General features: G+C 40.7%; 1 protein-coding gene across 2 annotated transcripts in view; it reads left to right on the forward strand.

The window, feature by feature from the left end:
• Positions 1-13819, forward strand: part of KCMF1 (potassium channel modulatory factor 1) — a 41520-nt gene extending 27701 nt beyond the window's left edge. For both annotated transcript variants that reach the window (XM_033173945.1, XM_033173946.1), the window contains exons 3-7: positions 2961-3100; positions 6768-6869; positions 8903-9077; positions 9585-9867; positions 11731-13819. In XM_033173945.1, the coding sequence (XP_033029836.1) occupies positions 2961-3100; positions 6768-6869; positions 8903-9077; positions 9585-9867; positions 11731-11992 (962 nt within the window). In that variant the 3' untranslated portion in view covers positions 11993-13819. The remainder of the gene's footprint in view (positions 1-2960; positions 3101-6767; positions 6870-8902; positions 9078-9584; positions 9868-11730) is intronic.
• Positions 13820-14061: the final 242 nt, after the last annotated feature.

The raw sequence follows: 14061 nt of genomic DNA on the forward strand, positions 1-14061 counted from the left end.
TGAACCAACCCCCCCTTTTTTAATTGTTGCTTTTTTTAAATCAATGGATATGCATGTGTTTTTTTTAAAGAGAAAAGAACAAAACAACAACACACATCTTAGGTATATAAAAGGAAAAAATGGCATCATTTATATATATAAATGCACATTTAGATTAAAATAATGAAAGATCATTAACAGATTCCAACTGTAAGGAAGAGAAATTGGGGTAAGTCATGTAAGGTAAACAAATGGGGAAAATACTAAAGCCACTTTCAGATAAATAATTTGTGGGGACTATATTGAGCTTGGGCGATTCTGAGATATGTAATAAAATTACAACAAATATCCGCATAATCCTCAGGCTCTGCATTTTCCTGCAGCATACACCGTTGATGAGCAGTTTTTTTCCATGACTGCAGCATGTACAACCCTTTGGAGCCCATTATTGATTGTAAAATTTGAAACCATCTTTCCATCCCTGGGCCCACAGCAGGGCAGGTTTCCGTTACCAGATAAAGGACAAATGGTTTTAATGTTACTGAGGAGTTGTTGCTTTAAAATGTAGAGTGGAGGTACCGAGCTTGAACTGGCTGGACTAAGTTACCAGTAATGTGGCTAATTTCCCCCATAACTGCAACCCAGAAGGTGGGGTGACTCTTTGCATTTCCTTCCCTTTGATGAAACAACCTTTTTATGATAGTAGGGTCTAGTATATAGAAGACATCTATCCCACTTTGAAATATGGGTTCTCAGAGCTGCTTGCGAAAGAAAAATAAAATATAAATAAGCATCAAATGAAAACAAATAGCATAAAATGAAACAACCCCATCAAAGCCTGCAGTTAAGTGCCTCAGCAAATTGATTCACCTGCAGGGTTGGCTGCTTCAGCCTGGAGCAAGCACACTGGCAAGCACTGTGCTGCTGTCAGGAGGACCCCACCCCCCACCACAAAAAACTCCCACAAATCACCACTAGCTTTATCTATGGTGTTATGGATACATTGTGATGCCTGGATTGCAGTGCGAAACTTAAGATTTTCCCTATTCGGACACGGATTCCAGAGGTTTCTGGCTAGTGTCTGGGATGACTGTTGCAAATAGCTAAACCAGAACATCATTTACAGAAACAGCAGTAATGGTACCAAAAGCTTTGCTCTGCAGACCAAAACTGATTTGGAGGCTACATGCACTCTTAAAAACTCTTCATGCTCCTACAGAGATTAAAATCCTTTATAGTGAGAAATGCATGTATTGCAAAAATACTGGTTGACTACAAGATGGCGTAGGGAGCTTGTAAGCTTATTGCTATGGATATAGTTTTCTGGGATATTCATTAGAACTCACTTGAAAACCGTATTAATGTCACTTATGTGGCCTCATTAAAATCTGCTTAAGTGCTGGAGTAGAGATATACAGAGCAAGCTTTCTTAAGTACTGTCCTATTTCTGTTGGTTTCTGTGGGACCAGGTAGCAGTCTGTATTCCCGAGTGACGTTCTTGCTCTTCTTCAAGTTCACATAAGCATCATTTGTGAATTTTCATAGTTTGGTACATACAACAGCATTCAAGGATGTTTTCTGTTTTGTATGTTTGAGGAATAGCTGTACTTTGTTCTTTTACCCAACCTTTCTTGTATTGGAGTAACTTTCACTGCAGGGAGAGTGGGATTATCCGGCTTCAAGCATTCCATGTTGCTTTAATGTTTGCATTGTGCAGTCATAAAATTTGTTCCCTGTTGAGAAGAGGGGTCAGCAAATCAGAATCCAACCTCTGGGACCTGCATCCTGTCCCTACAGCCTGTCTCATTCCTGAAATAAACCTTTCCCCAGAACTGCATTTAAACAGTTTGGTGGTATAGATGTTAATCTTGGTTTCAGATTCTAGTTTAAGGGAATTGTTGGTTAGTTCTAACCAGGTTTAATGTTAGTGCTGACAGATTCCTTCAGTATAGTTAAGACATGGAGAATGGGTGGGAGTTTTTTCAGGGAGGCAGCACATATTTCTAGTAGAGGTTATTTCTGTCATTATTGTAGAATTGGAAGGGATCACCAGGGTCATCTAGTCCAACCCCCTGCAATGCAGGAATCTTTTCTCACCCACAACCCTGAGATCAATTCTCCTGCTCTACTGGCAGAGTCCAGTTTGCCAAGTACACTGCTGTTGCTGCTTCTACTAATGGTATATTCATTTCAATGTGGGACTTCGGGAACGAAGAAAATGCTTCTGCTTTCAATGGGGAAATAACATTTTCCTTGCATAAACACGTGTCAAGTAAGGCTTTATTGCCATTCTACAGTTGTGGTGGTGGAGAGCAGCAGTTTGTGTTTCTGCTTGTATATTTGTTTTGGGTTGCTTGGCTTCGTGACCACTTTCTTGTGAGTCCAGGTGTACAAACTCTTATCAGCTATAAATGCAGCAGAGGAAAACTGGATCTGGTGTTTGAGCTTTTCTTGTTTAAAGAACTAATGATGTATATTATTCTGTAAGATGCCTCAGTGGTTGTTGACACTGGTTTATTTTCAGGTGTGAAATACTAAGCATAGTATTATTAGGATTACTTTGTGTAGGAAAATGCCATTAGCCTTGTAGATTCTTTCTCAATTCTGAATAATAATAATAATAATAATAAGATTATGTGGCTAACAAAACACATAATGAAAATCCTGTATTGTGAGAGATGATTAATTGGGTGTGCAGAACAACTTGTGTAAACACAATAGAACTCCCCCCCCCCCAAATCTGCTCTGCAGAGTTGGGGACAAACCCAAAGCAAATTTGGGAGCTGCAGCGGGAAGAAAGAGGAGGAAAGTTGTGTTGTACTCATGGAAGTTCCACACATACTGTGAATAAGTTGGATGCAACTCTTCTTAATTGAATTGTACATTAGACCATATGTTTCAGTTAAGTTTGGTGTGTCCTATATTTGTAACCATGATCATTTTTTATGAATGGAATTCTCATATGTCTTATTTTTTTCCAGATTTGTACTATGGTGGAGAAGCTTTCTCTGTAGAGCAGCCACAGTCTTTTACTTGTCCTTATTGTGGAAAAATGGGGTATACGGAAACATCTCTTCAAGAACATGTTACTTCAGAACATGCAGAAACATCAACAGAAGTGGTAAGCACAATCAGCCTTGCTTCTGAATAACGCCAGCAATAACTTAAAACTTGAAAGTCTGCCTATCGTGGGGGTTTTTTTAAATAGAAAATTAGTTACAATTTATAAATACTAATTTAGTATTAAAAGTCACAGGAGATCACTTACCAATGTCTTTTTTTCCATTGACAATTTTATTTTCAGGTTTTCTCTTCTGGCCCTGCTCCCCCTGGAAAATCCTCCCATGGAAAATAATACAGACCTTACCTTGAGAATGCTTTGTACCATATCTGAGCAAATGCAGTTGCCCTTTCTTCATTCTGAAGGCAAGGCTGTGCTATTTACACTTGGGAGGAAAAGTGTGACCAAAAGGCTTTAAAAGAGAATCAAGCAAATTCATGGAGCAGAGGGCTATTGAGGGCTAGTAGCCAGGATATCTGTGGTTTGCCTCCATAGCTGGAGGCAGCAGAGCTTTTGAATATCAGTTGCTGGAAACCAGAGGAGGGGAGAGTGCTCTTGCGTTTGAATCCTGCTGGCTGATTTCCCACAGGCATGAGTTCGGCCACTGTGAGAACAGGGTGCTGGATTAGATGGGCCACTGGCCTGATACAGCCGGCTCTTCCTATTTTCATTGTCTAGAATAAAATACCCAGCATTGGAAAGAAACACTTCAGCCAAATATTTATCTTTAGGGTGTTCACAGACCTTCACGTACATTATCTCAATAATCCTTACAACTACCCTTTAAGGTAGACCAGTATTACTATCCATGCATTGCCAGAGGCTGCCCATGAAGGTCATTTGAGCAAGAGACTTACTGGCTTGTAGCTCATACTCTTAGCTATGCAATATGCTAGCTTTCAGCAGATAGCATGCATGGGAGAATACTCAAAAATATTTGGGTTGTGATTTCTTTTTGGAGGGGGGGGCAGACATCAGAGGAAACCTGGTTCTCTCATTTTCTATGCTTTGGTTACAGTAAGATCCCTGTTCTTTTGTTAAGATTGCAAGCTTGATCTTAGTAGGGTGCAGTTTCACTTTTACCTAGGTAAAGGCACCTATATAGTGTTGCCATTGAATCAGCATATTCTGAGTCCATCAGCCTGTGGACAGTTTGGTGATTGGAGAATAAAACAAAATTTGCTTCCAATTGCAGATTTAAATAAGAAATTTGGTGCTGAAATTTGCTAGTTTTCAGTTCAAGAATGTTCAGCCGATTCATCATTTTCCTTTTAATTGATTATGTGTAACTAAATATGCACATTATCAAAACCTCCATATGCTGGCTTGAAATACTGGACGAAGAACATCTGTTCCATTATTGTCCTTATAGTGAGGTGTTCCAAATATGTAACCAAGCACACCTTTCTGCAGTTGAGGTATTTGTATACCTTATAGAAAGGCTCTGTTAATACTCAGAGTTCACGCTTTCATTGACTAATCTACCAGTTAAATCTTGCAGCACTACTGATCTTACAATTCAGCCTGTAACATAGTTTGGATTGATTCCACAGGGTGGCAGTAATGTTTCATAGATGTGAAATTCTATACCAGTATGAATGGTGATGATAGTGCTTAGCAAAGTGCTCCATTCTTCCTGGTATCCCAGGCATTGCTCTTGAGAGTTTTCTGTGCAATGCCATAGGGAGGTAGGCTTATTCCAGAAGTAATCAGAGGATCCATAATCATGTCTCATTCACTTAGAAGTCTCTCTGTCTCTGCAAATGTGGCAGGTTGTTTGCAGGCAGCTCTTAAGGTCCCCCCCCCCCATGCTCCAAACTGGTGACTTAGCAAAGGCAGTTCAGGTAACAGCAAAGGAGAAGACTAGAAGGGGCAAAGGTGCCAGAGCACTGCCTAACAAAATCAGAACTTTTATATAGGTTTATTAAAAATTATTCATCAGATTTGATGCACCAAGAGGTGTGGCACAGAAATGCTTTGAAGTCTTGTATGTATACTTCATATGTGTCAGTGCATGCTCTTGCATAGTCAGATAAGTCTGCATTTTGTGTTCATTTTACTTCTCATTATTGAAAGCAGAATGGCACAAGAAGACACAGCAAGCTTAAAAGTATGGAAACATGGTTGAAGTTGTTTCCCGTCCCTTCAGTAAAATGATTGAGCTAAATCAAATCACTCATATTTATTGAAACACAAGTGCTGTTAAATCTTCCCTTTGTAATCATTTGTTTTCTGTCTAAAGTGGTTGCTGTGTGCCATGTTTCTAATTATTATTACAATTGTCTTATGTATTGCCTTCTAAACCACTGAATCAAGGCAATTTGCACACAGGATAATTAAAAACAGTTAAAAGCACAAAAAAGAACAGATGCCTTTAAAACAGAACTAAAACTTTTAACAAATGGACACTCGTGGTAAACACCCATTTATCCATCTGGGAAATATATTTGATGTTGCATCTGCTTTGTGGTTTGTTTGTTTTTTGCATGAGTCCTACTTTAAGTACTTTTATCTGGCTTGAAAATAACCTTGGCTGGGGTAATAATTGTTTTCAGACAAGACAGCCCTGTGTTTAGTATTGTCCTGTAATACTAGTACAAGTGGTAGGTGATCTGCTTTTGTCCTCATCTCCTCCTGGAAAGGAGAAACAGCTTCTGTGTGCTGCCTCCAGAATGAAGACCCTCTGCTTTCAAGGCTGCTTACTATGCTTTCTGTTTCTCTGCCTTTCTAGAGTGGAGTGGCGGGGGGGGGGTGCAAACCTCCAGAATGGAGCTCTCTCATACAGAATTCTGTTTGGAACCATGTGTCCCAGTTGCCTGGACTGACCCTATATTTCTTTCCTTCCCTTTCTCGGTAGCAGAGTCTTAGGGACAAATGTAGTTCTGTTAGGGAGAGATGGCTAGAGAATCAGTCCAACCAAGCCCCCTCCCCTGGAGTTTGCCAAGATAAACTAGGTGGAGCTGATGAACTACTTCTTCTCTAGCGAGGAAGAATATACAGTGGTACCCCGCTAGACGAATGCCTCGCAAGACGAAAAACTCGCTAGACGAAGGCATTCGTCTAGCGGAAGGCTGCCCCGCAAGACGAAAAATTTTCGTCTTTTTTTTTTCCGTTTTGCGGAGCGCGGCTGTCATTGCTGCTCCGCAAGACGAAAAACCCGCTAGACGAAAATTTTCGCAGAACGAATTATTTTCGTCTAGCGGGGCACCACTGTACCAGCCCACACTCTGTCTCCATAGCAGTGCCATGGAAGCTCCCTGCAGACGGCAGTTCTTTTGCCTTCTTTTAGACATAAAGTCCTCCGTGTTACGTCTGGGGGAGTCAGAAAAGAAGCAGCTGCTTTAAGAATCGTGGTATGTGAAGAAACTACGAAGTACCAAGGACAGTTGCTCATCTTGGCTCTTCCATGTCCAGGAGCATGAAAGGCACAGGGTTGTGCCTGTTGGTGTGATAGCAGCTCCTTCCTGTTTGTACTGACAGGAAGGAGGAGAGCAGTGCTCAGGTGACAAGTCAGGTGAATGAATCTGGTTGGGGGCTTTCACTGACTTCCTGATTAGTTGGAAGGCTGGTCTTGAGAATCATTATGAACTGGAGGGTGAGTTGTACAAGGGCTGCTATTTTCTCAGCATGAGATAGTAGCTTCTGTTCAGCGTGTTGGTCATTTTTTTTTTTTTTTTGGCCTTGAAGACACTTGCTCTCATGGCCTTTCTAACTTCTTTCATTACAGATTTGTCCAATATGTGCAGCATTACCAGGAGGAGATCCCAATCATGTTACAGATGACTTTGCAGCTCATCTTACACTGGAACATAGAGCTCCAAGAGATTTAATATCCTTTCCTAAGTCAAGAAGCAGCAACTGGAGAATTTTTGCCTTCTATATTAATAGCCACCCATGTTGATTCTGAAATAGATGCTTTTGTTAGTGTGTTACATAGTTTTCTTTGAATAGCTAGATAAGCAAGAGAAACTCTGCTTGGAGCACTTCTTGTTAATTGCACCACTATTGGCTAGTATAAACTAATAGGATTTATTTTCCTTTCTTTTGAGGAAAATTTTGAAAAAGTACGTTCTGTCTGAGCAAGTAACCTTTCAAGCTTTGGGAATGCCGCTCCAAGAAAGTGTTGAGAAGAATACATTCCTGTAGCTTGTAATTCCGTTGGCATGTTGCCTCTGAGATTGCGAATTTTCTTGATTTGCTTTATTATAGTTCTATGGCGCTGTGGGTTAAACCACAGAGCCTAGGGCTTGCCGATCAGAAGGTTGGCGGTTCGAATCCCCGCAACAGGGTGAGCTCCCGTTGCTCGGTCCCTGCTCCTGCCTACCTAGCATATCAAAATCACGTCAAAGTGCAAGTAGATAACTAGGTGCTGCTCCAGCGGGATGGTAAACGGCGTTTCCGTGTGCTGCTATGGTTCGCCAGAAGTGACTTAGTCATGCTGGCCACATAACCCGGAAGCTGTACACCGGCTCCCTCGGCCAGCAAAGCGAGATGAGCGCTGCAACCCGAGTCGTCCACGACTGGACCTAATGGTCAGGGGTCCCTTTACCTTTACACCGTATTTCATTCACATGTATCCCAAAGTGGCTTACAAACAATAAATGACAATAACACGATAGAACATCACAAATACAGCACAAATTATATAGAATAATTTACAAATCCTCAGTGAAACAATTAGAATCTATAAAACACTATTAACAAAACAACTAAAATAAGCTAAACATCACAATTAATGCAAAAATATATAATACACACTCCCCACCTTCATGACTGATAATTTTTACTGTATTCAGCTCATTAAAATACACATACCCATAATGCCCAGGGGAGCAACTCCCTTCTGAAGATTCCTTGGGCTGGAACTGGGGCACCACTGGTGAAACTAGCCACCCCCTGATGGCAAACAAAGTATCTCTCCCCTCACAGTTCTTCCTCTCGATTTGGCATTTGCTGCACATTTCCCTGCATCTCTAATGCTAATATTGTGCAACATTGTTTTAAGTACACCCAGTGTGATTTTTTTTTTGGATGAGGGGATCTGAATATAGAAATGCAATTGCTAGGGTAATTTTATGACCTTGCTAGTTACTGGGCTTGTGCTTGGTTCACACCAAGCTAGGCTTGAGAAGACACATAATAGCAGTGGTTCCCAATTGGGAATTGCCTGACCCACCCAGGGGGTCAGTGGCACCATTCACATAACAAAAACTATGTTGGAGATATCAAAATTTTCCAAAGTAGGCGGGGTCTGTGGCTAGACTTTTAAATAACAAGAAATCCATGATACTTAGCTAATTGGGAGCCACTGTATTATAGCATTGGGGACAGGCAAGCTGGAGCATGCCTCTAACCATAGCAGAACAGTGCATCCCAAACTCAAGACGTTTGGGATGCCAGCATCACACTGAGCATTCTTTATACTCGGTGCATCTGCTTTATATGGCCATAATGGTGTCAAATAATTGAGCCCTTTCACCAAGTCTGGTGTTCCATTCCTCCCATGCAAGTCATGCAATGGGGAGGAAAATTGCTGTGTCTGTTCTTCAGATGTCATGTTTGCAGCACTAGGCTGGGAGGAGAGATTTAGGCCTCTCAGCCCAGCACTGGCCATGAGTGTGGTGTGTTCCAATTAACGAGAGCTGTGTGCGAGGGTGTCTGTGTGTTTGCTTGCATACAGTATTGGATGCCTGGTGAGTGTAGTGCACTGGCCTTGGAGGGCTGGCTAGCCTTGAATGTGGCCATTGCTCCTCTAAACTAAAAAGGAAGCTTTGCTCCTGTTCTTTACAAGTCCATTGTCTTAGTGGCTACGGCATTCCTGTTTGCGTGTTGACACTTTCCTTCCCTTAACTCATTGCTTACGACGAATCCAGTGGTGTTCGGCATGTACGTAGAATGTTTCACCCAGGCCGGGGTTTGGGTGGCCCTCGCGCACGTAGATCCAACATGCACTTTACTAGCAGTTCCACTGGTGGTTTTTCATCTTCGCAGAGTTCATATTCTCCAAGCAATAGGGAAGCCATGGATCCTATAGCTGGTAAGATTTGTGAATATCTACATATCCCTTTGTATTTCTGTGCACTTGCATGATTTAAATTATCCCCCCTCCCCACCCCAAAAAACCAGGAATATCTGTTGTTAGATCTTATCTCTGTTCCCTTTGGAATAGTCTTCAGTGAATCAGAGCTTTCAATATCCACATGTATATTTATATTTTAAAGAAGTTGCTGCAACGATGAACAATTTGGGCTGGCTGAGAAAGTTTTAAGGAACTGCTGCTTTGAGCAATAATTCTGGTCACTTCAAAGTCTCCTCAGGGCTTGTTGAATGTACTACTGTGCTGTTAAAACACTAATGATGTGTCAGGGTAGGGAATCTTTGGGGCTGCATCTTAGGGACTTTGTCTGTTTTACCTTGTAGTAGCAGAATGGGAAGCTTATGGAATAGATACTGTGGGAAAGTGAGGTGGTAGTGGCAGAGGACTGCTTGGTTATAGTATATTTCACTCTTAATTCCTGAATCCTTTTTTTTATATTGTCGGCAGAGCTTTTATCTCAGTTGTCCGGTGTGAGGCGTTCTGCAGGGGGACAGCTCAATTCCTCTGGTCCTTCCGCGTCTCAGTTGCAGCAACTGCAGATGCAACTGCAGTTAGAACGGCAGCATGCACAGGCGGCACGGCAACAACTGGAGACTGCACGTAACGCGACAAGGCGCGCCAACACTAGCGGCGTCACCACCACTATTACACAATCCACAGCAACAACCAACACATCCAACACAGAAAACAGTCAGCAGGCTATCCAGAACTCTCAGTTCCTCCTTACAAGGTAACTCATTCTAGAGGGTCGGAATTGCAATTATTGGTTCTGAATCACTCCAGGAATTCACCCCCGCTTTTGAAATTTGTGTGTTTGATGGCATCTTCCTCCTCCCCACAAACTGCTTTTTAGTCACCTCCTTCAGCAGTCATTATCTGCAGCCAAGCACATGTAAACTAGAGATTGTTGGCTTAAGTGGCAAAGGGCAGAGGGTATAGAGTTGACGTTGAATACAAGTTTTTCTTGCAATTCGCATTCCTGGAAAAAATCAAGAAAATTACTGAGCAATCTGAGGGCCGTTTAATACAGTGCTGTTATGTGTAGATGCAATTCATTATGAGTTTGAATTCCAAGATGCTGGCATATTTTTTTTAAAAAATTATGAATCAAAATATATTACAACAAATTAAATCCTTCATATACATATTCTCAAATTTGCATCCATTGTAAAGTAGAAATACCAAGATAGTAATGGATCCATCAAATATTTCTCTTTAATTCTCTTTAAACAAAACTCTATGAGAACTCATAATATAGTACAAAAGGGAACCAATTAATAATGGTCCTCCATTGTAGACTGGTTATTTTACATATTGCATTTTTTAAAAATTATTTTCATTTCTTCTGACACCTTCCAAAGACATTATTTTACTGAAGGAGACTGAGTGTGGTGTCAGTGTCGAGCTATGGCTGTCACAATTTACAATTATTTGCTAACTTTGAAAATCATTTATAAAGCCTAAAAGGAAAGTTAGATCCTGTAGAACTGAGACTAATAATCATCTGCTTGCCACATGTGCCCACTACATATGATTAGCAGCTTCCACTGTCTGTACAACGTCTCCCAACAGCCTGCTTTTGTACCATTAGAAGTCTTAGTTAAGCCCAGTGGAGTAAAATACCACATATGGAGTACCATGGTATGGGCCTCTCAAATCTACACAGATAGATACACAATTGCCATATTTTGAAAAGCTTAGCCACATATTTGAAAAGAGAATTCTTAAGCCACTTTCCCATTTACTCATATTGGCCTCAGTAACTTTGGCCCCTTCAATTTGGCCCTTCAACTTTGCCTTGCTTACAAATAAGTTCTTCCTCTGTAAGATTACTCTTCCTTCCTCAATTTTATTTTAAGGGGATGCCTTCTTTAAAAAAAATAGAGAAGGAACCTTGTTTTAAACATCTCGTTTGTTGTGATTCCTTCATTTAAAAAGCTCTCCTCCTCCTCCTTTGCTTACATCTCGGCAACTTTTATACTTTTGATCAGATGAATTCTAAAAGATACCTAATACCATCTTTGGGTCAGAATAATCCCTGTGTGAAGATTCCTGGGAAAGAGATTTTAATCTCAGCTCCTGAATAGGTTCTTGGGGTCCTCCATTTGTAGCCGAATGTCACAGCAACCCTCTATTTTGTTACACTTTCACACAAAAAGTACCAAGCTGGCAAACTATCTGATAGCAGAAGACGTGAAAGTTGAATGACGTGTGCTGCATACATTGAACTAGCTGAGCAGTAATCCCTCCAGTTACTATGCAGGTTTGCTAAAGTTGTACTACCCTGCGGTAAACCGAGAATTTGGGGGTTGTGGTTCAGGGGAACTGAATGGGTTCCATAGAAGCAGCTTTGGAGCAGTTAAGGTCTCAGAGCGCTGGCGGTAGGGACTCAGGGTATTGGATATAAGCAAGGAGTGATCACTGGCTGTCTCTGATCATCTCTTTCCCAGTGTAGAAATAAATCAGATGCATCTTTTCTGAACCCAATACATCCACAGGTCTTTTCATAATCTTGTAGATACTTGGTGTGTACAGTGTTCCAGAGCCTCAGAATTTTCAGCTATATCCTGTTTCGTCTCCCCTTCTTGTGCAGGTTGAACGATCCCAAGATGTCTGAAGTAGAGCGTCAGTCAATGGAGAGTGAGCGAGCTGACCGCAGCCTGTTTGTTCAAGAGCTTCTGCTGTCCACTTTAATGCGGGAAGAAAGCTCCTCCTCTGATGAGGACGAGCGTGGGGAGGTTGCCGATTTTGGTGCTATGGGCTGTGTAGATATTATGCCTTTAGATGTTGCTTTAGAAAATCTAAATTTAAAAGAGAGTAATAAAGGAAACGAGCCTCCTCCACCTCCTCTTTGATGACATCCCACTTCGCAGACAATGTCCTCTGTGCTGTATTTGCCAATGAAAGTGGACAACAACTATCTTGGGTTTGTTTTGGTGATTGTAATTTCAGGTCTGTCACTCTTGTTACATTGTGTACATTCAAAGGAAGAGAGAAAGATATATATGATAATCATTTCCACTTAAAAATAATTTTTACTTCTAGCAGGTAAATGTAGGTTGCAGATCAGAGGGAAATCCTCTGTGCCCTGTACTTTTTGACATGCAAAAAGGTTCTCCTAATACTCCACATTCAAACTGAAGAGGAAAAAAAATGAAATCTCTAATGAAGCTGCTGTGTGTATTTATGAATATTAATGAATAAAAACTGCTTGGATGGTTTACCTTTACTGCATGAGGTTTTTTGCAGCGTGCATGAGTTTTAGTGACCTTGTCATTTAAAAAAATTTAAATACAAGGAGTAAAACTATAAACGACTCCCTCCCCCTCCCCCAAAAGCTTTCCCATTATTCAAAGGTTACAAGGCAAAGAAGTTAATGCTCACTTAGCATTGTGTGGCCATCAAGTAGCTTTTGAATAATGTACGTCTGAACCACTTTTATTACATGTGCCGTTTGCACATCATGCAAGCTCTGCAGTTGGGACAGCTTGTTTCCAGGGTGTGACGTTTTGCTCGGTGTGACCCTTGTGTTGCTCTCTTTAACCATCGCACATCCACGTGGAGTTTCAGCCTGCTTTTTATGCATCTCTAGGAGACACAAAAGTAAGGCCACTGCCAAAATCTTCTGGCAAAGGGGGCTTTTTGTGTGCCCTATAATCAAAATACTTGTTCAACTTTGTTTAAAAGTTTTTTTTTCCTTTTTGTGGTTGTTAAAAGAAAACCATTTTCAAACTGTTAAAACATGTTTTATTCAGGTGTAGATTATTCATTTGCTCATTGTCTTAAAAGAAAACAAAAGTTAACCTGGATTATGTTGTCTTAGTTTTAAAAACCTTCACAGTCTCAATCATATGTTTTTGAGTTATTTATGTATTTGCTACCTAGTTTGCAGAGACTTGTCAGCAACAGGAGAGCTTGAGGAGGTTGACTTCCCAAACTTTTGTCAATATATTACAACTGCATTCTTAATGCTAATTCTAGCACCTTTTTATTTATTATTTCTTGATTTTTTTTCCTGGTATAAAAAAGTAAAAAGCCTTTTTAATTGAATCATGCCACCTACATGCCTATACTATTAATCCTGTATGTATAAAAATGTACAGTGTTTTTGTGCATAGACTTTCATAATAGCCCCAAGGCAGGGACAGGAGGGTTTTTTTGTTTTGGGGGGTTGGGGTGGTGGGGAAGGGAATGTAGACTATAAAGACAAAATTGCACACAGCTTCTGATTAAATCTAAACTAGGCTTAGACAATAATCATGTTTCTCTCTGGTTCTCTCACTTTCTTCATCTCTATCTCCCCTCTCTACCCTTTCCACTTCTGCTACATAGCAAGCATCTTAGAATTAAATTGCAGACTTGAGCAGTATGGTGGGGCTTTAAAAGGACAGATTCTCATCAAAAATGGTAAAAAGCCCCACCCACTGGTTTTTAGTTTCTGACTGGTTATTTCTATATAAAATACAGTACTAGATTTGGTTCTTTTTTTTAGTCTCTGCAACAGAATGTTCTAAGGGGGTATTTTACAGCAGCCCTCTGGTTATCTTGGGAGTTTAACCCAGCTAGGGTTTTTTTTTAATTGTTGAGGATTTTCAAAACCAGTTTTCAAGCTGTAGTCTTTTCAAACACACCTGCACATTACAATAAGACACACAGTTCAATAAAGCATTTTCAAGACTGTTGTTCAGTTGGTTCTTCTTTGGTGTTGGCGTGTTATCCAGACACATTGATGCCAGGCATTCTTTTTTCAGTGATATTTTAATAAGACCTATGCTGGAGAAGTTCTTGGCTTGTAAGATGACGTGTTTTTTTTAGTTTGTTTTGTTGTAAAATCTAAGCCTCCAGTATCGTATGTGTCGGGGCAAGGGGGAGCAGCATCTGCGGCAGAAGTACAGGTTTGAGACTGTGCCAAACTTAGGCACCC

This window comes from Lacerta agilis, chromosome 16 (genome assembly GCF_009819535.1).
Source record: "Lacerta agilis isolate rLacAgi1 chromosome 16, rLacAgi1.pri, whole genome shotgun sequence".
Classification (NCBI taxonomy): Eukaryota; Metazoa; Chordata; class Lepidosauria; order Squamata; family Lacertidae; genus Lacerta; species Lacerta agilis.